At 37.4% G+C, this 26,471-nt stretch overlaps 1 protein-coding gene across 4 annotated transcripts in view; it reads left to right on the top strand.

Annotated features, from left to right (window-relative positions):
- The window catches only part of LOC131685064 (zwei Ig domain protein zig-8-like), a 426,388-nt gene that overhangs the window by 17,284 nt on the left and 382,633 nt on the right, over positions 1-26,471 (top strand). For 3 of the 4 annotated variants that reach the window (XM_058968472.1, XM_058968470.1, XM_058968471.1), the window contains exon 2: positions 19,183-19,230. The exons of the other annotated variant lie outside the window; for it this stretch is intronic. In XM_058968472.1, the coding sequence (XP_058824455.1) occupies positions 19,183-19,230 (48 nt within the window). The remainder of the gene's footprint in view (positions 1-19,182; positions 19,231-26,471) is intronic. 4 annotated transcript variants of the gene reach the window in all.

Below are 26,471 nucleotides of genomic sequence, written 5' to 3'. Positions count from 1 at the left end.
CATGAAATGATTAGACCGAATTTAATTTCAAACTTTGCTAACAGGTCTTCAAGATTTGTATGTTTAATTTCTCAATTATCCCAGCAGAAGGTACAGGGTGCGCCAGCTGGATGTATCCTTTTACATCATTGACAACTTCGCCATTTTTAGCCGTTTTCTCAAGTAAACAAGTTTTTTTGGGATATTTTATGCCATTTATTATAAACCAGGTTTATTATACAACGTCCATTAAATAACCACTCCCATTTGATACACAAAAAGAAGCTCTTTTGCGGGCATTTTGCATGACATTGGACAGCATATAGGGGCTTAATCGCAGCAATTTCAGCTCGTATATAAGCTTTGAGTTTGTTAAAGTACTTAGGTTTGCTAGAATACACTTTACTATTCAACTAACCCCACAAAAAAAAGTCTGGCACCGTTAAATTCAGAGAACGAGGAGGCCATTCCAAATCACCATTTTTTTAGATAACGAGTCCTGGTAAATTGCTCTGCAAGAACTAGATTGCGGTGTGGCAAGGTTTTGTTGAAAATAGAAGTTCTTCAGACCTTTTTTCTGAATTTGTGGACAGACAAAGTGCGCCAAAATCCAACGGTAGCGTGCGTTGTCGATAGTCTCTCCCTCTTTGAAAAAATAAGGACCGATGATTGTTGTGGAGCACACTCCGGCCAAAACAGTTACTTTCTGGTCGTGCAGTGGTGTTTGATGTATAACGTGTGGGTTCTGTGTCCCCCAAATTCGACAATTTTGTTTATTTACTCCGCCGGAAAGGGTGAAGTGAGGCTGCTATATTTTTTACGATAAGCACGCACAGTTTTCACTATTGAACGATCGTTTTCAATGTAAAGCACTACGATTTCAGCGCGCTCTTTTGGTGTAAATCGACTTATAGCTAAAATGGCACTCAATAACCTTCGAGGTCTATCGAAAAGAAGCTGCCGCCATGAACTGTACCAAGGATCTGTTTTGCTTTTGTGCTTGATAAATTGAAAATTGAAAATCTAAATTGAGCTCGGGCTTTCAAACTGTATGCTACAGTTATAATCTAGTAACCTGCTTTCACTCCTTGGCGATTTTCACTCCTCAGGAGCCAAAAAACCATGAGTGATGAAATCATGGATTGGAGTGATTTTAGAAACACTGTATTTCATGAATTTAAACTATTTGACGACCACTAATGGTCAGACGTGACTATTGTACTAGGAATCATGAACCACGAATACATGAATAATATTTTGATTTCGTGAACTATTTCACGATCAGGAATGGTATGTCGTGGCTATTATACTAGGTATCATGAACCAGTTCACGAATAAATGAAATATATTTCATGATTTTGTGAACTATTTCACGAACACGGATATTAGGAATCATGAACCAGTTCACGAATACATGAGTAATATTTAATGATTTTGTGAACTATTTCAAGAGCATGAATGGCAAGTCGTGACTATTATACGTCATGATCTAGCTCATGAATTTATGAATAGCATCATAAGTCAACCTTTGGTTTCATGAATAATATTCATAAAGTTTTGAACTAGCTCACGTACAGAAAATCGATTTGGTAATAACATGGCGTGAATGAAGTTCACAAAATAAAAAAAATATTTTCACTAATAATAGCGTTATGCGGGCGTTACTGAAGAGAAATTGAATATAATTTTAAAACACATGATTTTTGTTCATGGTCCTGTTTTCGCAATGTAAAAACGTGAGTGCTCCAGAATTCATGGCACTTTATTCACGATTTTGGGAAAAAAATTTCCGAGTAGGGAATATACTTTGTCTGAAATAGGTTGAAAAGTTTCGGTTTTCTGCGTCGTTTTTGAAAGATTTTCCGAAAATTAGATTCTGAATTGTTTTTATAAAAGTCATAGATTCTCGAAACTGAAAATAAATTAACAAATATAGCAAAGGGGCGCAAAACTGAGTCATCACGAAGGGTACGAAAAGTCCATGCTACGGCTCTGCTTCTATCCATTTTCGATTTGAGAATAACACCATTTATTTTAGATAAATCTAGATGGGACTGACAAGCCTGTTCCAGCTCTTCTGGCTCTTTTGGCGAAGTCTCAGTTTTGTGCCCCTTTGATGTTTACCTTCTTTTACAGTTAGGCTGTCGAACTAAAATTTAGTGTGTACAATGGCACACGTATTCTGTCTTATTTTATGCCTTATGCCCACTTCTTTTATAGAGCACATCAAAATTTCAGCGCCCCTCCAAGGTTGGTGCCCTTGGTGGGGCTAGTCTGATCAACCGCACACTACAGGGCTGCGTGCATGGCAACAGACAAGCCAACTATGCAATAACTGGGCATCGGTTCCTCAACCCATTCCCCCTATAGCATGTTTGCTTAATTTTATATTGAACCAGGAATTTGTTCGAACAAACTGCAAGAAAATTGACAACGCCTTTACAGTTGGGTCATGAAACGAATCAATTCGTACAAAAATGTTATGATGAGACCACCCCCTTTCGTAATTACCTCTAATTAAAGCAAACTACCCACAAATAATCGCGCAAACGTCCCTTTCCACGAATGGAGGCGTGAATCTGTACGCGAAATCATTAATTACACATTTTCAACAACACCAAAACCCAGTCCGTGAAGCGAAGCTGCAAATAACAGTGCAAATTATGCTCGAACAATCGATTTTCCCAACATTTTATTGTATTATACTCTAGAGCAACCACCCCCGCAGCGGAACGCGCCGTGGATGACGGTGTCGGAATGTGTGCAGTAAAAACACGCTTGTTATAATTCAATAAAAAAGTATAATGGAATGTTTCGCGTCGTTACGACCGGTATTATTTTGCTCCTATTGGTATCCAAACTTTTCGTCCGAACATAAAAGGACTTGCTTCTACCTACATTTGCCTCGCTCGAAGGTACGCGCGCGAGCTGAATGAACAACTTCAACTGACAGCGGTCCCTTTACACTGGTGGCGCTGCTGGTGGTACTGGTACAGGGTGCTGGTGCTAGGCAAATGAGAAGGCGGGCAATGGTTTGCTCCTATTCGCAGCGATATTCCTTTGAGTTAGTAGATGGGTAGCAAAATATATGCAAATTACTTCATGGAAGGCAAAACGGCGCACTTTGTGGAATGGATGTTCTTCAAGTAACGCTTTGATTCGACCATTTCTAAATGAAGTTATTCTATGAATTTGTACGCGTTATTGTGCGGAATCTGAGTCGGAATCGGTCAGTCAGTGTGGCGTAGGTTTGTTAACAGTTTTTAAAGGAATGCAATAACGCCTTCTCGGAATGGTCGGATAATAATGTATTCGAGTGGAACGACTTTGATGCTCTGTTTCGAATACATTTTTACGCATCATTGAAGTCGATTTAAAGTTTTTATAACTTTTGACAGTCATGGAATTCTGCATCATCAAAGTAATTACCAATAGAAGTTAACTGAACCGATGAAAAATACTTTTTCGTCCTTCGACTCATTTCCCGAGTCTCGAATCGAAAGGACCAACTATTAACATGATTAGACCAACCAACGTGTTTCTGTTGACTTTTACTGTCTAATACGTCACGTCATTTAGGTGATTATAAATGGTTTTAATCACCCTCCGCATCACCGAACTCATTCAACATCAAACGCTCCTTTCATTTTGGATTCATTAATCTTAGCCCAGTGAAACCAACCAGCACGTCACATATAGGTGTACCCAACAAAGCCTACGGCTAAAGCGGCAGGTGTGGGAGTAAAACTGCGAAAAATTATGCTCCTTTGTTAGGTGGTTTTATAACACGGTGGTCGTAGGTGCTGGTGTTTCATTAAAGTACAGCACACAAACCCACCCACTGGACTACAACAGGAGAGTTAAGGAAGCACGAAATATGAATTTTCGATGGGGATTTTTCGGTCGCCGTGGTTCGCTTTCTTGCTCGTGTGTTCTGATACCTACTGACGACCTAGACTGCAGGACTGGGGCATCCAAGTAGCTTCCGGCAGTCCTTTGCTAACTAGGTGAACATCATCGTCCATGCAGTTAGGGAAATGAAATAACGAAGCGAAAAAGCTGGCAAGCTGAAGTTTCATAAATCTCTGATGATACTTCTGTTGTGCGGCACAAGCTATGTATGTGTGGGGGGAGATTCGGGGGCGAAAAGAAAGCAACAGTTTGATGAAAGTGAGCCACGCCACTGTCATAAGAGCCAACAGGGTAGTGTGTTGGCTAGTAGCAGTCCACTTGCCAGCCACAGTAGCAAGGTGCAGCAAGCAGCAAGCGTGAATTTTGCTTCCCACATTTTCCGAGCTAGTGATTTTTTACACCGAAAGAATATGAATAGTCATTTGTTCCATTATGGCCGTGTCTGGCGGATGTTTGTTGGTAATAATTCATTCGAGGTTCCGTTGGAATGAGAGCTTTGCTGGCTGCTCTAAACAAGAGCATTTTTTATATTTTCTACTATTTCACTATTCTGACCCTGGTTCTAAGAACGTTGCAGTGGAGTCTTACCGCCCTAGGGAAATAATCCGGTTAAAAAATTTGAAATGGCACCAGCATGGTACATGGAATTGACCTGTAACCGAATGCCGGAAGTTTGGCATATATAGTCCCTAGCCGTATTATTGTATTATACTACATGCTTATTCTTTGATATGTTTAGTTATATCAAAGTTTTAGTTCAAACACACAAAACAAACAGTTTTATTATATATTTGGCTAGCGTTATATCCAGACACGTAGCCAGAGGCTTTAGCCCCCTAGGCCCTCCCACGAAATTTTTCAAAAAGTGATTTTAAAAAACGTGTTTTAGGCGACCTTTAACAAAAATTATTCAGAAAAAGTTGAGGAATGCTATTCCCAACCACCAAAGACATCGGTTCGATGCAGGGCGCAGCGAACGACAAAAATAGTAACTTTTATATTGTGTACCTTGTCTGACCAAACAAAAGAAACTGTTACTATGATTCTTGCTGTTGTAATCTGTCGAGATGAGTGAATAGCAGAAGCAAGAAGTGGTGCTCCAGCCAAATACGATGATTATAAAATTATTGATGACTCACGCAGCACAGAGCATTCATAATTTGGACCATTTCATGAAGACTTTCGGAAACCGCCCTTATCGAGTTCTAGCATTTAACGCTCCTAGCGCTCAACAAATTAGCCCAAACGAAACCATTCATTTCGAACAACTTAAAACACATAGGTATGTGTGACAATTCTATAATTAAGATCCTCCTATATATGGACGATGAGAAAATAAATGTTCCGCTACTAGATCGGACACCACTTGCTTACAGCTCCATGTTACATTTGGATGAAAAGGAATGCACTCCAAAGGACACGTGTAGGAACTACTTCCCAGTATTTCAAATAGTGTTTATTTGGCGAGAATGTCGGTGGGCCGATCGATTTACCCCTACGTGTCGTTTTCTATGGTTTAATGTCCATTAAAGTTTTAAAATGCCGTGATATTACAGCCAACAGATATTACTAATCACTAAGAGCGACTAAAATGTTGTGACTGGTTAAATCTAAAAGCCAATAAATTTGGATAAATGTTTCGATTTCATGTCAATATGTGACAGTTTTTCGTTCTCTTTTTGCTTGTCATGGAATAAAATGAGAGACATAATTTTAAATCAGAGAGAAAAGATAGGAATAAAGAATCAACCAATTGAAATCGACTTAAGAGCACCTCCTCTATCTTTTCTTTACACTCAACATGAGTTCATTCGGAATTGCGCTCTGATCTTGCCATTTCGGTTTGAATACAACGACATTTTCGTTTTCGTTATCCGGAAAATTTTGATGGGTTAGGTGAAACAACTTATGAAACAGCTTATGGTATACAAAGTTAGAACTCAAAAAATCGATTTTTTTATTAAATATTCTGAAAGTACATAATTTTGAAAATATCTGTACGAAATTTCATTCACTAGCTTTTAAATTACAGCCGTTTGTAACGCGTTGGTTCTTCTACGAATGAAGTGGACACAAAACTTTAAACGCACGCACCGTTGCGGTGAACGTGATATCCCCAAAACTATTCATCCGATTTAAATTTTTTTTATTGTTTATATTTACATTCTCATGTACTTGAACGGTTCCTTTTCCATCAAAAAAATTTCGATTCTTCGCAGTGAATTTTTGTTTAAAAGTTTGAACACCACAAAGCTCAATTTTTTGGTCAACATATTTTTTTTTTGCAAGAATTTTTTATTGGGAAACCCGTTCAAGTACACAACAATACATTTTTCTTCAATTATCTTTTTAGTTTGTGGATTTCAGTTGAGCGGTTCGGCTGGGACAGCGTACGCCGCAATCCTCTGCCAAAAAGACATGCTTCGGAGGATGGGCCATAACTCCGACAGTCTTGAATATTTTTTTCAATTAAACTTGTTTTTTTTCTATCTTCGATAGTACTACCAACGAACAGTCTTTGGCCTTTTCAAATAAAATTTGCATAAAACACTTTAAAAAAATCACGAACTTAGCTGACTTTTTCGCCACATCTTTGTATATAACCCCTTAAGGTTCAACTGAGAAAGCATGGAAAAGCGGCCATCTTAGAAAACGAAAAAAGCAGTTTTGCCTTTCTCATATAGAAATGTTATGCAATCTCTCTAAAAATCCGCAACCTGATCCCGGCATTTTTTTGGCTTGTATTGGCTTCGGTAGGAGTATGCAGTAAGGGGTTGCTACTTTAAAATTATAACTAGTTTAAAATTTCTTAACGGATCTTCCTCCTTGATCCGCCGCTGGTTTCAAGCGATGTTTCAGTGTCGACACATAGTATCTCAAAATCGTGGCTGTCGATCCATTGTATGTACTATGTGCAAATCGTACCGAATATGTAATATACATTACCACCATTGTACTGAACATAACCAGCTATGGAATCGTAGTTTAGACAAATGAGAAAGGCGCAATTGCACCACTAGGTGGATTAAAAGAGGCTTTTGGTACTAGTGTACAATGGTTAGGTGCTAGTCGTTTGTCTCTCCATGTGTGTTCGTCTGAGAATTTGTGACAGCTGCTTCAGGGAATGGATGTAGAACTAACGCATATGATAGAATAGTTAGTAAATCTAGTGTTCATCCATTCCCGGTCAGCATAGCATGATGAAATCCTGTTTTTGTTGTAGTTCTATTAGTTTGCTGTTCCACCAACATGTATACCAAAAATAATATCGGTCAATTTATACACTTCTAGTTAATCTAGTTATTTCTTTATGTTATAAACTTTTTGTTACTATATCCTAAATTAAATTCATACTAACACTCACTAACACAATTAATTGCATATTCGCCCATCTACACTCACAAGCTTTCCCATTCCAAACGTACAAACGCTCGTTTCTTTCACGATAACACAAACCTGGCCACAAACGTGAACATGCAGTTTCAATCATGTACACATATTCAAGCAAACACACTGCTCGCGCGACCATGAATCGGTCACGTCCAGAGGTCTACCCTCGGTTATAGAAGCCTAGACTCATACCTTCAGTCACCAATCAAACAATGACGGTCATACTCACTAGACAAGGCGTTCCACGGAGACGTGACCGAGAACTCTGATGATATGGGAAAACTGACTCTCCTAGCATGTAGCACTAAAAATTAAGCATCGGACTCACGTTCCGCGCACAATCATTCAAAAATACATGCGAGTATGCGGGTGGCTACTCGGATATAACATGGAGTTTATGCAAGCGAAGTTACACACACGATAACGCAAGCGACAAACATGTTGACATGCAAACGCTCGCGCCCTTCGCAATCACACTATCCACACCAACAGACAGATATGCACCCATGGACTCGGTCACACTTTTCATTTTACAATACAAATTAATGACAATAAATTTAATTCAGACAACTTTAAGATTGTTTTAAAACGAATAATTTGTTTCATGGCATCACATTGTTAACTATTTTCGCAAAAAAGTTTTGAGCCTTATTTCGTCAAAAATGGGATTCTTTGGAATTACAATATTGCTCATTTTGGTGAATAAAAGAAAATTCTTTTTCAACTATAATTAAGATCATAATTAGAGTTATATTAGAGCAATATATTCGTTATATTTTTTTAAATTTCATGAAATTGAATTCAAAAAATCTATTTTTGATATTGTAAGTACTTATGTCTTTTGAATAATATAAGCTAGCGTTTTTATGTGCTAGAAGGAAACATACGTCTTCAAAAATTCCGAAAAACTCCCTTTGTAATATGCTTAAATAACTTTCACGGTGGACAATATAAAAATATAGTTTAGTTTTCATGATAAAATATTGCACTTTGCAAAACTTTTCTACTATTTTAAAGAGTGTGTAGGGTGGTTCTATTTTTTTTATATCCAGAACATCATCTTTTCAATGGTACGAGATAGAGTTTCGCTGTCTTCCAGAATTTTTTTTACATTGTAATGAAATTTAATTAGCAAGGGACTGAAAGGTGTGAAATATTTTTTTCAATATTAAGACCGATGAAAAATAGAGCCATACAAAAACACTGCGATGTGCAGAACGATCGCACAAAGAGAAACTTTAAAACGAAAAAGAGAATGATCTGTGCACCAAGAGCTGCACAATTTCGTTTAAAGAGTCACCTTGAAGAGCCACTTTTTTGAGCCTCCCCTCACTGGCAAGTAGGTAGGAAGGCGAATCAAACTACAATTCAGATAAAGTTTGACAGGAAGAACGTTTTCAACACGTTTTTTGGTTGCCTTCTCTACCTCCGTGCGCGAGGGGCCAAGATTCACACTAAAGAGCCTCTTTATTTCTACTCTTTGAGAAGTGCAGCCAAGGAGTGGAATGCACGTATGGGAGCAGCACACATCGGAGTAAAGAAGTTTAATGTGAAAGAGAAGAGCGGTGGTTCGCATGAAAAGTGCAAAGAGCGTTTTTTATTCTTCTCTTTTTTTGCTCTGAGGTGCATTATATCCTTGGTAGACAGTTTAGAAAAGCGTGAAATAGGGCCATATGAGCAAGCTTGGACTTTCCCGGCGACTTAACCCTTTGTCTTCTGCAATGCAGGGGTCAGAATATTTTGGTATTGAATGCGAATCACCTGAGTCTGCGGCATGTCCGGACAAGCACAAAGTCACCGTCATTAAGTAATTAGTCCCCTCTCCTAGGTTGAGGGGTATGACGGTATTGCAAACATCATTAAGCATATTGCGTGCATCATTGCTACAAAACCTCTGACAGACAATTACTTTAAGCCAAATTTTCATTCTTCCGATCCGATTCAGTGACGATTCAGTTCCGTGCACGGAAACCAATATTATTTTATACAAATCAAATGCGAGCATTCACATTTGTCCGTCACGGCACCGTGTGAATGCTCGTATTTGAATTGTATGAAAGAATATTGGCGTCCGTGCATGGAGCTGAACCGGCACTGAAACGGATCGGAAAGGTGTAAATAGTGCTTTAAGATGGTTATTGAATTACGCCTCGATAATGGTACATCGAGGAGACCGAGAGGGCGTATGTGCCTTTTTCATGTTTTGGATTTTTTCATACTGTGCGCCTGACCATACTAACGCTCAACTACTTGCTTGTGTGCGCTGTCGTTGCCGGCTGGCAGGTCGACGTGGATTGATTTTTGCTGTGGACCGCATTTGATGACATTGTTCCACAGTTTAATGGTAGTGTTGGTGGATCGCGATCGCGCAAACTTGATAACGCCCCGGTAATAAGATGAACGTTTTAGCACTTACGAAGTTTCAAAAGCTATCTCAAATGCGAACCTACAAAAATCCGTTTGCGCAGCGATCATGAATCGGTCACGTCTGGAAACCATTACCCTCTGTCCTAGTCACATAGGTCCTTACATCCAGTAAAACCAATCAATAAATAAAGCTCACATTCCCTAGACAACACGTTCCATAGCGACATGACCGGGGACTCTAGTGATACGGAATATCTCGCTGTCTTCTTGCAACTGAGCGTACATCAAAATATACGTATTTGATTCACGGTCCGACCGCGATCCTCCAAGAACACACGCAAATATGGGAAAGGCACACGGTTAAAATAAAATAGAATACATACACGCGAAGTTACATACACGTTGGCACACGCGACATACAAAATCACACGCAATTGCACACGATAACGTACAACAAATGCTCGAGCCCTTCGCGACGATGCACAAGATCGTGATATATCTGAATATCACATTCAGCCCGCTGCAACTGGCCTTGAGCAGTGTTTTAGTAGGGGACGTTTGCAATTGTAGTGTGTGATTCTGACAGCGAGCTCTTCCGAGAACCTAGCTCTACACATCCAGTACGACAACTCTTGAAAAAAAATTCTTGATTTTGTTCATTTTGTCCATTTTGTTCATTTTATTTGTTTTGTTTATCCTTTTCAATTTATTAATTTTATTCCTTTTATTCATTTAGATCGTTTTGTTCATTTTATTCAGTATATTCATTCAATTCATTTTGTTCATAATATTCACTTTAATCATATCATTTATTTTAGTGATTGCAAAGATTTTATTTTTTTTTTTTTTTTTTTTTTATTTTTATTTATTAGTTTTAACCTTGAAGGTCATTCACTATTATTAATATAAGAAAATATACATTTCAGTTTTCACTATTTCATTTTTTTAAATGTAGCTATATCATTCTCCCCAGCTTCATTATTGTATAGTTTCACTCTATCTTCTATACTTGCTGGCCATAGACGTGTTCTCCAATTTCCACTCGGCGTGCAGCGGTGGGTCCATGATTATATCATTGTGAATAGATTGGCTTCTTTCAGGAAACCTATCAGCTTTTGTTCAGTAGCTGGGTCATTCCCCAAAATGTCTCTAATTGAATATGCTAGGTCATATTTCCTTCTTAATTCATCTAATTCCCTACAGTTAATCAGTATATGCTCAACCGTCATTCTCGTATTGCAGGTTAAGCACTTTGGAGGATCCACCCGAGAGATTGTGTGGGCATGTGTTACACGGGTATGTCCTACGCGAAGTCTGGACAGTACTTTTTGTTCAATTTTCTTTTCCCTATCTTTCCATTTATCTATGTCTCCTTTTATCTTTTGTGTATGCCCTCTCGTCCCTCTCCAGTGCAGCACGAAGTGATCCTCTACTTTTTTTCTGAATGCCTGATTGATGTCCGCCGTTGGCACTGTTTTAGTAGCCATTTTCCTTGATCTCCGTCCGCACAATGCAAGGTAATCCGCCTGATGATTTCCACGGATCCCACAATGGCCCGGTACCCAACATATCGTTATTAGGGGGTCACAGATTTCTTCGATTTTCTGTACGAAAGGGTGATGTGTTTCCTCGGATTCTAAAGCCGTGATAACGGAAAGTGAATCAGTCAGAATTACTGTAGGGATATCATCAAGCTTTTTATTAATTGCGACGATAATTGCGGCCGCTTCCGCTGAAAAAACTGAGCAGGTGGAAGGGAGGCGGAGGGAAATTCCATCTCCAATCCCACTCACTCCAATACCCACTCTATTGTCCAGTTTAGAGCCGTCCGTGAATATTTTGCGGTGATTAGTATATTTTTGGCTCATTAGTTTGTTAAATTCTACCTGTGCTACGAGGGGGGATGATCCTGCTCTTACGATACGTGCCAGGGATGTATCCAAGTTAGGCCCATGCCTGTACCAGGCACGATGCTGTACTCGAGGTAGAACTGCAATTTCTGGCAGAGCTATTCCAGTAAACATGTTGTGGACGTTTCTAGCTGTCTGCAATAGTAAACAATCTCCTCCGGTGGTCTTTTCTAAGAAACTAAGTGCTCTTTTCATAATGGCTATCGCCACCGCCCATTTACATGGCAAGATCCCGGCCTCGATGCAGGCCGCCTGTGCTGGTGTGCTTGGTAGGAGATTGCCCGCAATCCTAATCGTTCCGTGGTAAAGGGGTGCCAGAATGCTCACTAAGTTCTCCCACCTTCTGCATGTAAGTTCCAGTCCATAAAAAATTTTGCTATTGATTAGAGCATTACTAACGTTTAGTACCGTTCTTCTGTTAGTCTTTGGGTGTCTGCTACTGATTACCCTCACCAACCGTTTTCGACTTTTGCATTCATTTTTAATATGTTGGAAGTGGGGCAAAAAGGACATCTTTCTGTCCATTACGATTCCGAGTATTCTAGGTTCCTTTCTGTAGGGGATGGTGATACCGGACATTTTCACCGGACGAGTCTGCGCGTTGTGCGTGGTGTTGCAACAATGTGTTATGCTACATTTGGTGGCTGAAATCTTGAATCCTACCGATTCCGCCCATTTATTGGTGGCGTTGACGGCAGCTTGAAGTTTTATTCTGGTTCTTGCTATAGTTTGTCCTATTAAGATTTTATTGATTTTGCTTTTTTTTTTACTAATTTCAAGTAGTTCAATAATATTCTACATTTGCTTCATTTGGGTAATTTTTTAATTTATTTTAATTGCTAAAATTGCCCATTTTTCCAAGTTCAGACATCATAATTACATATAATTACAAATCGAATTTTTATTTTTGATGCCAAATGTTTTTAAAATTCATGGAACGTCAAGATTTGATGTAATCTAAAATAAAATTTGACGAATTTGGCACATTTTAGCCTTTCTCATATAGAAAGGTTATGCAATCACTTTGAAAATCGTCAACCGAATCCCAAGCCAATTTTTTTAGAATGGCTAATGGATTTCTGGATTTTAACAGAGGCCTAATTAAGGGTGTATGGAGAGGGGTTGTACTTCTCCCCTCCCGTATTCACACCCCCACCTATAAACACCCTTGGATCACCACTCTTTACATCTCCCCTCAGACCACCATCCCATCCATCGCTCCCCCATCATCTTTATGCCACAACTACATCACAAGGCATACCAAATTAAGCTAAGGAGTCGGTCGTTAGTGGATTTTTCATCCTCCTCACACACATAACATTGAAGTAATGCTGATTAAGCTATTTAAGTAGACTTTTTGTGTTTCAAGTATTTCAGTGTCTACACGTAGTTCGTCAAGTTCGCGGCTGGCGAGCCATTGTGTATAGGTGCAAAGTGTACTAAGAATATATTGAACATAACCAGTCATGGAGTCATAGTTTGAAGAAATGAGAAAGGCACAATTGTACCACAAGGTGGATTAAAACAAACTTTTTCATTGGTCCACAAAAAACTTCAAAATTTTGCTTACTTTTTGATCATTTGAATGAGAACCTCACCTTAACAATAATAGCACTTTTTCCGAGAAATTATGCTATTAGTGAGACTTGAAGCTGGCGTCCTACGACATCTAGTCGTAGTTGTAACTGATGCTTCCTCCATCCAATAATCATCAATATCGTGACCGAGCATCTTCGATTCCTATAAAATTTTACACAATCCATCGAAATGGAAGACTATACATTTTCCACAGCCAATGAGATCTTTTTCACTAAAGAGCAATTTTTTTAAAGTTTTTGCATGCAGTATTTTCAAAAAGATTGATTGTATTTTATACAGCAAAACAATCCGTAAAAGTGTTAAAGGGAATGAAAACTACCGCGCGAAAAAATATAGACAGAAAAACAAATTATGACATTTCTGACAAAAACAAAAAAAAATTGATAAAAAAGTAAATTACAAAAACCTGTTTTTTTGAAACTTGTTATCTCCATTAAAGAAAATGTAAAGAAAAAATAATTTTGTAAAATCTTTAAAATGTTATTGCATAGTGCAAAAAACTATCAGTAAAAACAATTTTCTAACCAAGACTTTAAACATGTTTTTATATTTCAAACAAATTCACAGACAAAATCATAATTTTATTGTAAAATATGATTCTAAATGTCATTTCAAATAAAAATTCGTTTCAAATAAAAATTCATTTCACAAAATTCTTCCAAAATGCAAAATAATTTTCGAGATATTAAATTTTGTTTCAACCAAAACAATCAATTCATGAAATTATGCCTTTTTAGAAGTTATTCGCGTTTCTCCATAATGAACTATAAACAATCAAATGTTTATTATTTTAAACATGAAAAGGATTTTTTTTAGATCATGGAGAAACAAAAAAAAGTTTTGTTAATAACAATTTTAACATATTTTTAAACTTTGCACTATTTGCAGTCAAAAATACTATTTTCTTATTGACAATTATTTTAAATGCAAATAATAAATCGAACCCAGCCAGCCTTTTTGTTGGAATATCCAAGTTGAAACTGAATAGTACGTGTTTATAACATACTAAAAAAGTCGCCAAACTGGAGGCGATATACGTACATAGCTATTGAAATTGACGATTTCTGACAACAATATAAACGTTAAGCGCAATAATTTCTAGTATGAAAGCGATTCAAGCAAATATATTTACGATTGGATATACAAAACAATCTCAGATTATTTACGATATCCATACCTAGTACACGATTCCGTAAAATTATATACGAAGTACTCTGAGTTTGGGGAGAAAAAAGGGCATGCTGATTAATTGTGAACCCGATTACCAGAACCCAACCCAGATGGGAAGATGGGATTCGAACTTGCGACATTTTGATTGTAGAACTGGACTTACTGCACAGAACTATTTCAATGATTACAAACGTGACAATGATTCGTGATGCATTTCGAAGTCGTACATATGGTTATGTTGCTAACTGACTATTCCCACACATTGACTTTAGGAAGCTATTAATCCGACATTAATCGAAGTAAATTAGATCAAATGTGAGTAAAAATCCGATTTTTTATAATTTTAATATTTGTAGCTATATGCATATAGCTTGTAAGTGCTCTACGATTAACTCCGATCGAACACGATTTAATTAGTACATCAATGCGATTCTAAATAAAATGTCGTATTTAAATCATGTTTCTAATAATATGCGATTAAAAATTACGAGTCTTTTTCTACATTGTTGTACGATTTGTGATTTGCTGGGAATTTATCACAACCAAAAAATTCGAAAGTGCTGCGGTTTTTGAGATATTTAAAGTTTTGTTTCTACAAAAACAATTGTTTCGTTTTATGAAAAGGTCATATTATTCGCATTTCTCCATGAAGAACAAAAGGTGTTTTTAAAATGCGTATGAAATTTTCAGTAACTTTTCTTTTGATATCAAAGCAATATTTGGAACTTTTTGAAAACTATATGAAAACAATGAATACAGTGAAGACTCGTTTTATCAGCCCCTTGGTAAATTTTAGGCTGATGAAATCGGGACATATATTTTTCTTTCTTTTTATGAAACCGATGCTCTTAAAATATTCCTTTTTAGTCCCTAGATATAGCCTGATAGCCTTTCCTGATTATTTAGTTTAAACTTCCCTTAACGGGGGTCTGACAGTGCAAAATTAACTTTTTTAATTTTTTTTAATGTTTCGGATCTCTCAGATATGAACTTTATGCTCAAAAAAGGATTTACTCGAATTCAATTTGGCTCGTCTGCTAGAGCCCATCAAACTACCAACTATCAATTTTCATATAAAGCTGATAAAATCGGGTCAAAAAGCTGATAAAATTGGGGGAGATAAAATCGGGTGCTGATAAAATCGGGTCTTCACTGTATATGTATCAACAATACAGTCTATTTATTTTGCTTTCGTGTCGAACGAAATACTTATATTTGTTAAAACAAAATTTAAAATAAATCGAAATCTACTACACTGTGGAATTTTTTTGCCGCGAGCATTTTGATTTGAAAAGACATTGAGAATCATGTCGAAAAAAAATATTTTTAAACGAAAATAGAATGAATTATAAAAATATCTTGAAAGTTATTGTTAGGAAAACTTTTGTTATTGACAGTTCCTCTATGATGCATTTACACTGAAAAAAGTTCTATTTCACGTTCAACACGATAAAGATTTGATTGTTGATAGTTCATCAGGGAGAAACGCGAATAACTTATAAAAAGAGCATCTTGGATAATTGTCGTATTTTGGAAAATTTTAGTTAAATGCATTTTGATTTGAAATGACATTCAGAATCATATTCTACTATTAAACGAAATTTAAAAATATGTTGATGAAATAACACATGAAAATTAAAAACTTGTTCGGAGTTATCGTTAGAATAACTTTTTCCTAATAGTTTCTCAATAACGCAAGTACATTTAAACTGTTTTCTTTTTCTTAAATTTTTTGTTGATAAAAGATAAAATATTTCAAAAAAATTGTTTTCTTTGTGATTAAAATTTTTAACATTTTTGTTTTGTGAAAAACGTCAGTTCTTTTCAGTGTTTCAGTGTATGTATTTTTCGTGCAAAAATTTTCATTCCATGTAACTCTTTCTCAGATAGTTTTGCTATACAATATACGGTAATCGGAACATTTTGGAAAATTCTGCATGCAAAAATTTCTACGCCCTCTTAAAAAATTGCTTATGTGTCAATATGTTATAATTGCCAGATGAAATCCCGGAGGTTTAAAATCCGAAACGAATTGCAAAGTTTGGTTCTAATCAGCGATGATATCTACAATGAGTGACTCTCTTTTTATAATTTCTCTTTCGAATTGTACGGCGCCACTATAGCACTTTTCACTTATATTACAGTACAGATCGAAAAACGGTGGTTTTAAATAGTATATTATTGGGGTTGTACTCCAGCGCTTTCGATCGTAATCCTTAATTGGAATTAGAAATGCTGACATCCAATTGGGGATAGAACACACAAAAGCACAACAGTGCATAACGCCACGAAACAGGTTGGAATATCGAGGTTACAGTGACTCAAGCGAAACACCACGGCTTAAGCAAGAGCGTGTAAAAAAGTCGGGCAAAACCTAAAATGTTACCTGATTTGACTGAAAATCACAATTTATGCTAATATTGAGGTGCTGAGTTGATTTTTGATGTCAAAAGTCATACAATAATAGATTCATTTTTCCATACTGTGCCATCGAACCTTTCCTATGGCTATAATCCCATTTTTCTGATAAATTTTCCTTTGCTGCTCACCTATATCAACAATTTCATTAAAATGAATTTTTTTTTATTTCAATTATAGAGGTTTTAACCTTAAGGTCATTCGCCTCTTCGGGTTAGAAAAATCTCTTAGGAAAAATTTCTAACCCTATGTGCGGGGTCGGGACTCGAACCCAGGTGCGCTGCGTACAAGGCAATCGATTTACCAATATGCTACGCCCACTCCCCCTTCATTAAAATGAAGAACACTATTTCAAATCTATTATATTATGGGTTGGTTTACTGTAGATTTTCTAATTATCTTCCACAAAACACCAAGCGACTCCATATTAAACTACACACCAAAAAATATGAATTTTATCATTGACGTAATTGCAAACATGACACAATTTAACAAACCGTAATTCACAAAATGACTAAACATCAACGTGTTCCGTTTAATTTTACATGAAACATACACTTTACACGCGCAATGACATAAAATTACACTAACTGTCATTCAGAACAAACGCCATATGTGGAGTAAAATTACATGATTTACGAAATTCAATGTCATGTAAAATTAAAATCAAACGTAAAACTAAGTCATTTTTGATGCTCGTATATGTCAGGATCAGGAGACGTAAATTTACACGATTTTTTCTAGGTGTGTAGTTTTGCTAAAATTGGACCACAATAAAAAGAACAACATGTATTTGAAGTGAACCTAGTAATTGTGGTTTCGTAAATGGATATCATTAAAATCCGGATATAACTACGTTTAATCTGCTGTTCAAAATCGTGTTCTTATGTAATGATCATTAAATTTTAAATATGTATCATTCAAAACCTGAGAAAATCAGGAAAAATATAAAATATCATTAATTACAATTTAACTTTTTGAACTTTTGTCCGCCCTCCAGTTCCGATTTTATGAATTTCTAACCTATTAAATGTGTATTCGATTCTCTATATTAGCTGAATAGTAAAAGACTAACTTCATAATTACGAAAAATGCACTGAATTTAAAATTTTGAATTTCACCCCTCGATCGTGTCAAAAAAGGAAGCTACCTATGCATGTCACTTTTAGTATATGTGAGCCGTTTCAGTAGCATCATTCGAGTCCCGGAATGATTTTATGAACCAATTTATTGCTTCAATTTTAAACCCCTGTAAAACCATTGCATTCATGTACTCGACACAACCTCCGAGTAAATTACTAGCTATCGAACCAATCCCATTTAGGCAAAGTACCCACTTCAGCGTCCGTTCGAAATGGCATTCGAACGATGATTGATTGATGGTTGATCGTAAAAGCGCAAATTGATAGCGGCAATAATTTCCATCCATCCACCTTTACCCTAATGAAACGGGGGCTGTTTTTTTTTTTTGCTTTAGTCAACACGCAAACTTGTAGGTAGCTCGCATCAACCTAACCTCTAGCCACTAAGCCGTTCCCCGTTCCCGGTACCGACTGGTAGTCAGTGATGAAGTTCTGGATATAATCAGTCCAAATGGTGGGTATTAAACGCTCGCAGCACGCCATGCTGCCACAGAGCCTCGGAAAATGAATTGCTTTCGCTTCTGCCGCCAGTCCTCGACACGAGTCACCGTAATCGCTCATCGTGCGTGTGCTTTCGTCACACGTTGAAGCCGGGGCGGGGGCTGGAAACGTCACAACTAACACAATTTCTTGAGACCGAATAAATCACTCTCCGGGCGGAAGATCCGAAGAAAAAACCGCCGCAACAATCGTGTTAGAGAGCTTTCCTTATTGTAGACGTTTTTTCCCTTACTTCGCCCTTTCACCGCCACACATCTGTCACCTGACTGGTTGATAGAATGAAAGCTGCTGCCTGATAAGCTCCGTGCCATGCCGGGAAAGCCGGCAGGATGGAGGAAGGAAGTTTTGAAGTGGTTAACTGTGCAAAAAGGGAAAAATAACCATTGCTAGCGGCAGAGTGACACTAGAGTAGGGCATTTTTTCCCTCCATCTATTTGCCCGATGAAACGGGAAATGGAGAAAATATTGCGGCAGGATTGCTGTTCCCTTTTTTAAGCGAAGGGTCGGATTGGTAGAAGCAGGAAGCAGAGTGAAAACGCATCTTTTTCCAGGGCAACCAACTAGCGTAGAGCGGATTTGTCTCGTGATTAATCTTCAAGCTAGAGCGAGAGAGAAATAAGAAGCTACCGTGCACGGTTCGAGTCAAGGAGTGGAACGTTTCCTCCGGTTGTTGATTGTTACACATTTTTCCCCGAGGTTTCCTCTTATTATTTGCTTGCTCTTTCAGCTGTCACCTAAGACGACTTGAAGAAATTTAATCACAATTTTCTATCTCTTCTAACTCTTTTTTGCAGAACTTACGTGTGGCAGCAATAGGGTTGAAGATTATCAGATACAAAAAGGTAGATATGAATTAAATTACTATTGGATTATTTGTTTTCGAAAATATTTTCAAAATTAGTTGTGTCAAAATTTGCTAGCGAAAATTTGTGATGACCATAGGCAGTTATTTTCGGTAAAAAATAAGGCCACACTGTTTTCATGTTTCTCCATTTTTATGATTTTTTTCTGCTATAATATTTCCAGTACGATATAAAATTAATTCACAGACCCTTGTCTCGAACTCGCTTTTGCTAAATTGACTATATGTCAATATAATCTGTTGAAAGAAATCTTATCTTGATCTCGTCGTAAGTTGAAGCCTCATCCAATTTTTTCATCACGTATTTTGTTGAAGTAGGAAGTATTTCTATACAAAGCGATTTTAATGCACTTACCTTTGCTTTTGCTGAAATAAAACTATCGTAAACAGTAATATTTTTTTAAAGTTAAATAAATAATGACCATTTACTAAAATTGATGGGAATGAAAATATAATATTGAAATACGATTGCAAACAACTCAATAAAATTTAAAACTTGAATTGCTCAAGAAAATATAAGCGTTTACAAAATATTCCAGCAATAAATTTAATCTCTTTGGACTCGCAAAATTTGCAACAAAACGCTTGTTTATTTTGGCTAAATTCCCAACACGTTGAAGCCGTTTTGATTGCATTTGAGGTGGAAACATTAAATTCTCCAGATAGCATAAATTACTCAAACCTTTTTCATAACAGATAGCCGCCTGCATTGGATTCAGATTCGACCATTGCCGATAATGCCTCCAGTTTCAACTTTTCACCCACCAAAAACTAGACGATTGAATAGCGGAAATTGATTTCCTACTTCCTGCCGCGCAATGAAACACGATCGAATCGAACTAGATTTCCCGGAAAGCACCCCCAACAAGCCCGAACCTCGAAACAATAAAACCAATTTAATTCACTGCGAACTTCATATAACTAGGGGAATTATGGTTAAAACCGACACCTTAAGCTTAACACTTTTTCTAAGTTGCCAGAAAACCAATAAAATTATAATTTTTATGCAGAATTCTTCTTCAGAAAATTCTTAACAAGACTTAATTTTTTCAGCGCTTCAAAAAATTAATTTCATTAAAAAATATTGGTTGTAAAACTTGGAAAACAAAGTGACTTTTTGTAAGCACTGCGGGTAAAACCGACACCCCATAGGGGTAAGATCGACACCCCCTTTAATTTATTTTCTCTCCACTTTATTAAAATCTTTATCTTTATTAAAAATGAGATATATGCGTGATTAATAAAGTGTGAGTATGTATGATGCAAATATGTGCTTTTTATTGCTTCATCATGTAGTGAGGGGAAGAAAGTTCGAAAGCGTAGTACTATAAATAAGAGTATTTTATGCCATAAGATTATTTATTGATATGAGTATTTCCAAATAATCCTTGCGCACATCATTGCAACCTCCAGTGTCATTTTATTTCATAAGAGAAGATTTTCAAGCGTTCTACGTTCTGCTAATTGGATTCATTCACTTATAAGTGACACACACACACTTCTTAGTAAAACTATCTTTTTCAGATTTGATTTTTCGGACTCTGATCATCAACGATCTATTGGAGTATACATAATATCATTGTCTCATTGTGATAAAATTCGTCTATGACAAACCAAGAGAACACTAGAAATTCGGTTTGATGACCTTTTTGCAGAAATAGCAAAAGCTTCGTTAGAATCAGATAAGCAAAAATTCCAATTTTTGATTTTTAAAGAGACTTACAAGAAATAAACACAATAAAAGTATTTCTGAGTATTTCTGCTAATACTATAGTGTTCTAATAGGCTAATTGAAGTGTCACAAAGATCCCCAGTATTTTGAAATGAATCGCAACTATACACAACCATCTTAACAGGGTGTCGGTTTTACCCTAACCATAGGGTGTCGGTTTTACCCCAACAGCGCACATTTTTTTATAAAAGCAATTAAAAATATTGAATTTTTTAAACTCGTCTTCAATGCACCTAGTTGATCATAGGACAGGCCGATAATAATAGGTACTGAAAAATGGGGTGATTTGAAAAGCTTTCGTTCGGTTAAAACCTTAAAATCTACCAACGAAATTTTACATCCAGACGAGTATGAACGCTGCTGTCGAATGTTTTGTTAATTTTTATGACATTCGGCGCACTAACGTAAATCCAATTTTTCTTCAAATGCTCTAAATAAACGTACCAATAATATTGTATCATTATGAAATGAATAAAAAATTGATTTCTAGGAAAAGTTGTGGGGTGTCGGTTTTACCCACAGTGTCGGTTTTTCCCACAATTCCCCTATATATAGCACATAGTTGAAACTTTCCGGCACTGATCTATTGTCTAATCGGCCCGGTTGCAAAATTAATACATTGTGTAGTCTGAATCTGGCACGCGGCAAGGATGGTGTTTACTATTATTTTGGTACCGCCGCGCTGCCACCGACCAGACCAATTTCGGGGTTCTGGCTGTTCCAGGAGGAATTGACTGTTGACCAAACCGAGCTGACCAAAGGCACGTGCTACATCGGTGATTCATTGACCAGTCGAAACTAATTCGAAATTAAAGTTTCAGGTTCGATTCTGTGTCGAAATTGTATCCGCAGCGTGCGTTCGATTCTCGGAAGAAGAAGCGAGCTGGAACTTTATTCATTCATTTTCAACGACTGAATTTGACGAGCAGCAGTGGTTCGCGGAAATTTTCATTTCATTGAGGGCGAATGTATACTATGGTAAGTAATGAAAAGTTTCGGAGAAATACGCATCACAATAATTTAATTGTTGTTCGTTCTGCATTGCTAATCCTGCTAATGACAACAACTGTACAAAAAAAGGTTTGGTAGAATTGAAAGAGTTGTTTCCAACTTTTTGTAATTGTAACAAATATTGCAGTATAAATTACGAAGTGTTGAGGTTATATGTAGACTCAGTACGTCTTTACGCATGGGCACACTGGGCTAGGACCAGGGGCCCCGGGCTTTTAGGGGCCCCCAACTTAGGGTGAATTAGAATCATTCTAAAGGTTTTGTTCCAAAAAAAAAAAAATAGTAGCACTCAATTGTTTGCAACTCTATAGCGTGTGGGTAATAATGGATCAGTTGTTTGTATTCACACATTGCACCTTAACCCATGTGACATTTTAAGAGCATCAGACCATCAAGCCAAGTGATGGTAGCGGCAGGGAACGAGGTACTGCATGACTAGGATGGTGTTGGACCAATTCAAACGTCAGCCCAACATTTCGATTCAAGTTTCAATCCATTTTGAGCAAAAACAATGAAATGTTTTCTATAACATATAGAAAGTTCGAAAGGCGCCAACCAAGAGCGGCTACCAACAAGGTGGCAAAATTTGTACAAGAAAGCTGTATAGAAAGTGGAAGAAGAAGATGTCGAAATTCAGTACACAATCCTTGTTTGGCAAGCGATCTGCGCATGTGGCAAATTTTCATTTCTTCATTACATCAGGGATTGCACACTTATTTTTTTCTGCCACATCTCACCTTTTTTCGCATCTTTTGCCGAAATCTCAACAGCTGAGATCTCAGTAAACAATTTTTTGCTGGGATCTCAGCAAAAGTGACGTTTGATAGCGGATACTCGCGAAATTTCACCGAAAATCAGCAAGCAAATCTCACTTTGCTGAGATTTCAGTTTCTAAATTTGCTGACTACACAGCTGTTGGAAAATTGTCGATGCGAATTCAGTTTGTATGAATGGACAAATCTACATGAAAACCTCTAAAAATGAATCCTGGACTTCTTTGGGTCTCAATATACTTTCGCGGACAGATTAGGCATTTTCCACTATGTCGTCGTAATCTGGTACAGTACCAATTATGTTATTTTTGTACGATAATCCGCCCTATCAAAAATATTTTAGGACATCTGAATCAGGAATCAGAATATACTGGCTCAAATGGAACATATTCCGTAGGTAGTCGAGGATTTGTGCAGCATGCATTCGATGTGTTTCCTATTTCGACTGGTATTGAAATTATGTTTTTAAATTAAATTTTATTTTCATTTATGCTTGAGTTTACATTTTGTATAATATTGCAGTCTAAGTGATATAGCATATGAATGTCGTCTTTGATGAGCTTCGTTGGTAGATGGTTGCATCTCTGATTATGAATGAACTCCTAAAAGTTGTGGTAGTGAATTATTGAAATGAATTGTGTTGCTCATATTAATAGGTTCGAGTAATTTAGATGTTTTGCTATATTTATTTGTTTAAGTAACAATGAAGGTATTAAATATTCGTACTTTCGAAAGGTGAAAGGGCTAATTATTGTTATTATTTTTTCCTTTGGTCTCTTTCTGTACTGAGTGCCTATCACCGACACCAGAGACTTGCCACTTAACTACTAGCGCCGTCTTTGAGATACTAATTCGTTAAATATGAAAATATTAATATTGCTTATAATGTACTTGTTGCTATCTTCGCCTCTCAAAACCGTTTACTAAAAATGAAAGCACAAAACTTCTGTCAGAATATGTACCAAAAATCTACTTCACCAACAATTTTTGCAGAAAGAGACACTATTTCCAAGAATCGTTCTATTTCTGCGGCGAAAAATGCGTATATCTAAAATGGATGAACCTCAAATCGCACAATTTGATTTGACATAGAATCGATTGGTTTCAATGGCTGCAATATTCAATATCTGTAAATGTAGTTGAATCATGATTGAAAAAATGTGGCTTTTTATAAAGCTGGCAATTGACTTTATCCAGCTGCATCATATCAGGAACAGTAAGAAATTGAGAACAACATTATACGAATCAATGTAACTTTTGTAAATCACGTAGTTAACAGTTGTAACAGTAGTTAACAAATAGGATTTCATTGGCATATTGCTAAATATTTTTCCTAGATTGTCATAGTATAAGGACAATTATTGAATGAATCGTCGACATTGTAGTGTTGACGTTTAACCCGCCTTACTCCATCATCCCTCATTATTGACGGAGGCACTCTTCAGCTTCAAACATCGTCTTAGACTTAGATCAATGAAGGTCAGATTATATCATATGAGGAAGAAATAACGCAACTCTATACGCAGCTCAGCTGAGTTCGAACTCCCACAACCGCATATAGTGTGTTAGGCCCTGGGATGCCAAAGGTACTGGTAAACTACATTTTTTCGGTATATTTACATTTGCACAAGCCGTACAGCCCACTACAGCGACGCATCACTACAGCTCTTGCCAGAACGGTAGCCAAACCGAGTACATTTTCCCGTAGAGCAGTAGAATACAGTAGTAAAGTTTGTTCTCTCGCTTTGTACACTTTTCTCTGCGTAGTCAAAGGGAAAGGCCCGCACACGAAAGCGTTGATGCCGGTCGTGGCGCAAACGAACCGCATTTATTTTTGTCGTTTGTGATTAAAAATATTGAATAGATTAAAAATATTAAAAAGTGTAAAATAAAGAAAGAGAAGCTGTACCGCTCGCGTCTGGTGGCTGTACTGGGGGTAGTATTTCTTTGTCATGTTACTGCTTTGCTTACAGACTGCCGTACAGCGCTGGGCGTCCTGCAATAGCGAACGACAGCAGCGACGAAAGAGAAATGAGAATGTAGGCAGAAAAATTACAGCCGCAGAAAAGGTAAGCATTTTGCATCCTTGGTTAGGCCATTTGCCAATTTCGGTCAAATTGGTCAGAAATGCTAATATCTTTTTATGGTCTATCAAAATTATCTTCCGTTTTTCGACAGTACGTGGACAATTACAACGATGGAAACATAAATTTTTTTTCTCCATATATTTTGATTTCTACAGTATTTTTAATACTTTCACATAGTTAAATAAATCTCAAAGTGGTGTAGATGGTTCCCTGATGCTGGGGATCATTTTTAGATCATCCTACCCGATCAGAACGACATAACAGAAAGCTATCATATTTATATCTCAGCTTGATATTTATTACTCACTGTGTTATTTTTATGATATCCCTGTCAGCAAAGCAAGCAAACTTATATCAAGATTATATCTTCTGGTGATATCATTGAACTGCTAATATGATTTTAATGTACGCATATAACGATGATGTTATAATATATTCCCGGGTTTCGGCACCAGCCTTTAGTGAGGCGTTGGATTTCTGCGATGCGGTTTGACACGAACACCTTCCAAGTAGATGGAGGTGATGTGATCCAATGAAGGACGATAGTAGAATCAGTCCAGAACGTCACTCTTCCAGAGAAATTGGTTGTTTGTAGAACGGCATCGGCTAATTGACTTCCCAGAATCGCAGCACAAAGTTCCAAACGTGGAATACTGAGACCACCTGCTGGTGCGACTCGAGACTTGGCGATAAGTAGGTGGCTGGACTTGGATTTGCCATCAGTAGACACGATATAAATACAGCATCCATATCCCCTTTCAGAAGCATCAGTGAAGCAATGCAGTTCATAGTTGGTAGTTGATGAACCCATAACCCATCTAGGTACACGGAGACTTCTTAGGACGTCAATTGATGCTCGAAAGGACAGCCACCATGACTGCAGTTGTTCTGGAAGTTCGTCGTCCCAACGCAAATTCTCTTGCCATAACTGTTGTACAAATATTTTAGCGCTGGCTACTACTGGTCCCACGAGACCCAAAGGATCAAAAAGCTGAGACATTTCAGAAAGAGCAATGCGTTTTGTCACACGTTCGAGGGGTGGCAGCTGTGGAACCTTGAAACCGAACAGATCCTCTGTTGGAAACCATAGAAGGCCAAGTGTTTTAATTGAAGGAGACTGGTCAAGTTCCACTACAGTCAGTGTTTCACGATCTTTCTCTGGGATGCGTTCCAGAATGGTTGGGTGGTTTGCGCTCCACTTTCTGAGGAAGAAACCGCCTCGGTTGAGTAGATTGACCAACTGATGTCCTGTTTCTACCAGAGTTTCTAAATTGTCGGATCCCGTCAGTAAATCGTCAACATAGAACCCTTGTTTAACGACAAGAGCCGCCAGCGGAAAGTTCTTGCCGTCGTCTTCTGCAAGCTGGTTCAGAGTCCTGGTAGCAAGGAATGGTGCAGAAGAGGTGCCGTACGTGACGGTATTCAGAAGATACGGTTTAATTTGCTCCCATTCGTGTTGGCGCCAGAGGATTTGCTGAAGTGGCCTATCATCAGGGTGTACAAGGATCTGTCGGTACATTTTTTCGATATCTGCTATCATCACATACCGATGCAGTCGAAAATTGAGAACGATGGATAATAAGGTGGGTTGCACTGTGGGACCTGTGAGCAGAAGGTC

The sequence above is a fragment of the Topomyia yanbarensis genome, chromosome 2, assembly GCF_030247195.1.
Source record: "Topomyia yanbarensis strain Yona2022 chromosome 2, ASM3024719v1, whole genome shotgun sequence".
NCBI classification, from domain to species: Eukaryota; Metazoa; Arthropoda; class Insecta; order Diptera; family Culicidae; genus Topomyia; species Topomyia yanbarensis.
The sequence above is the reverse complement of the archived record's forward strand: the minus strand, read 5'-3'. Positions and strand labels throughout refer to the sequence as shown.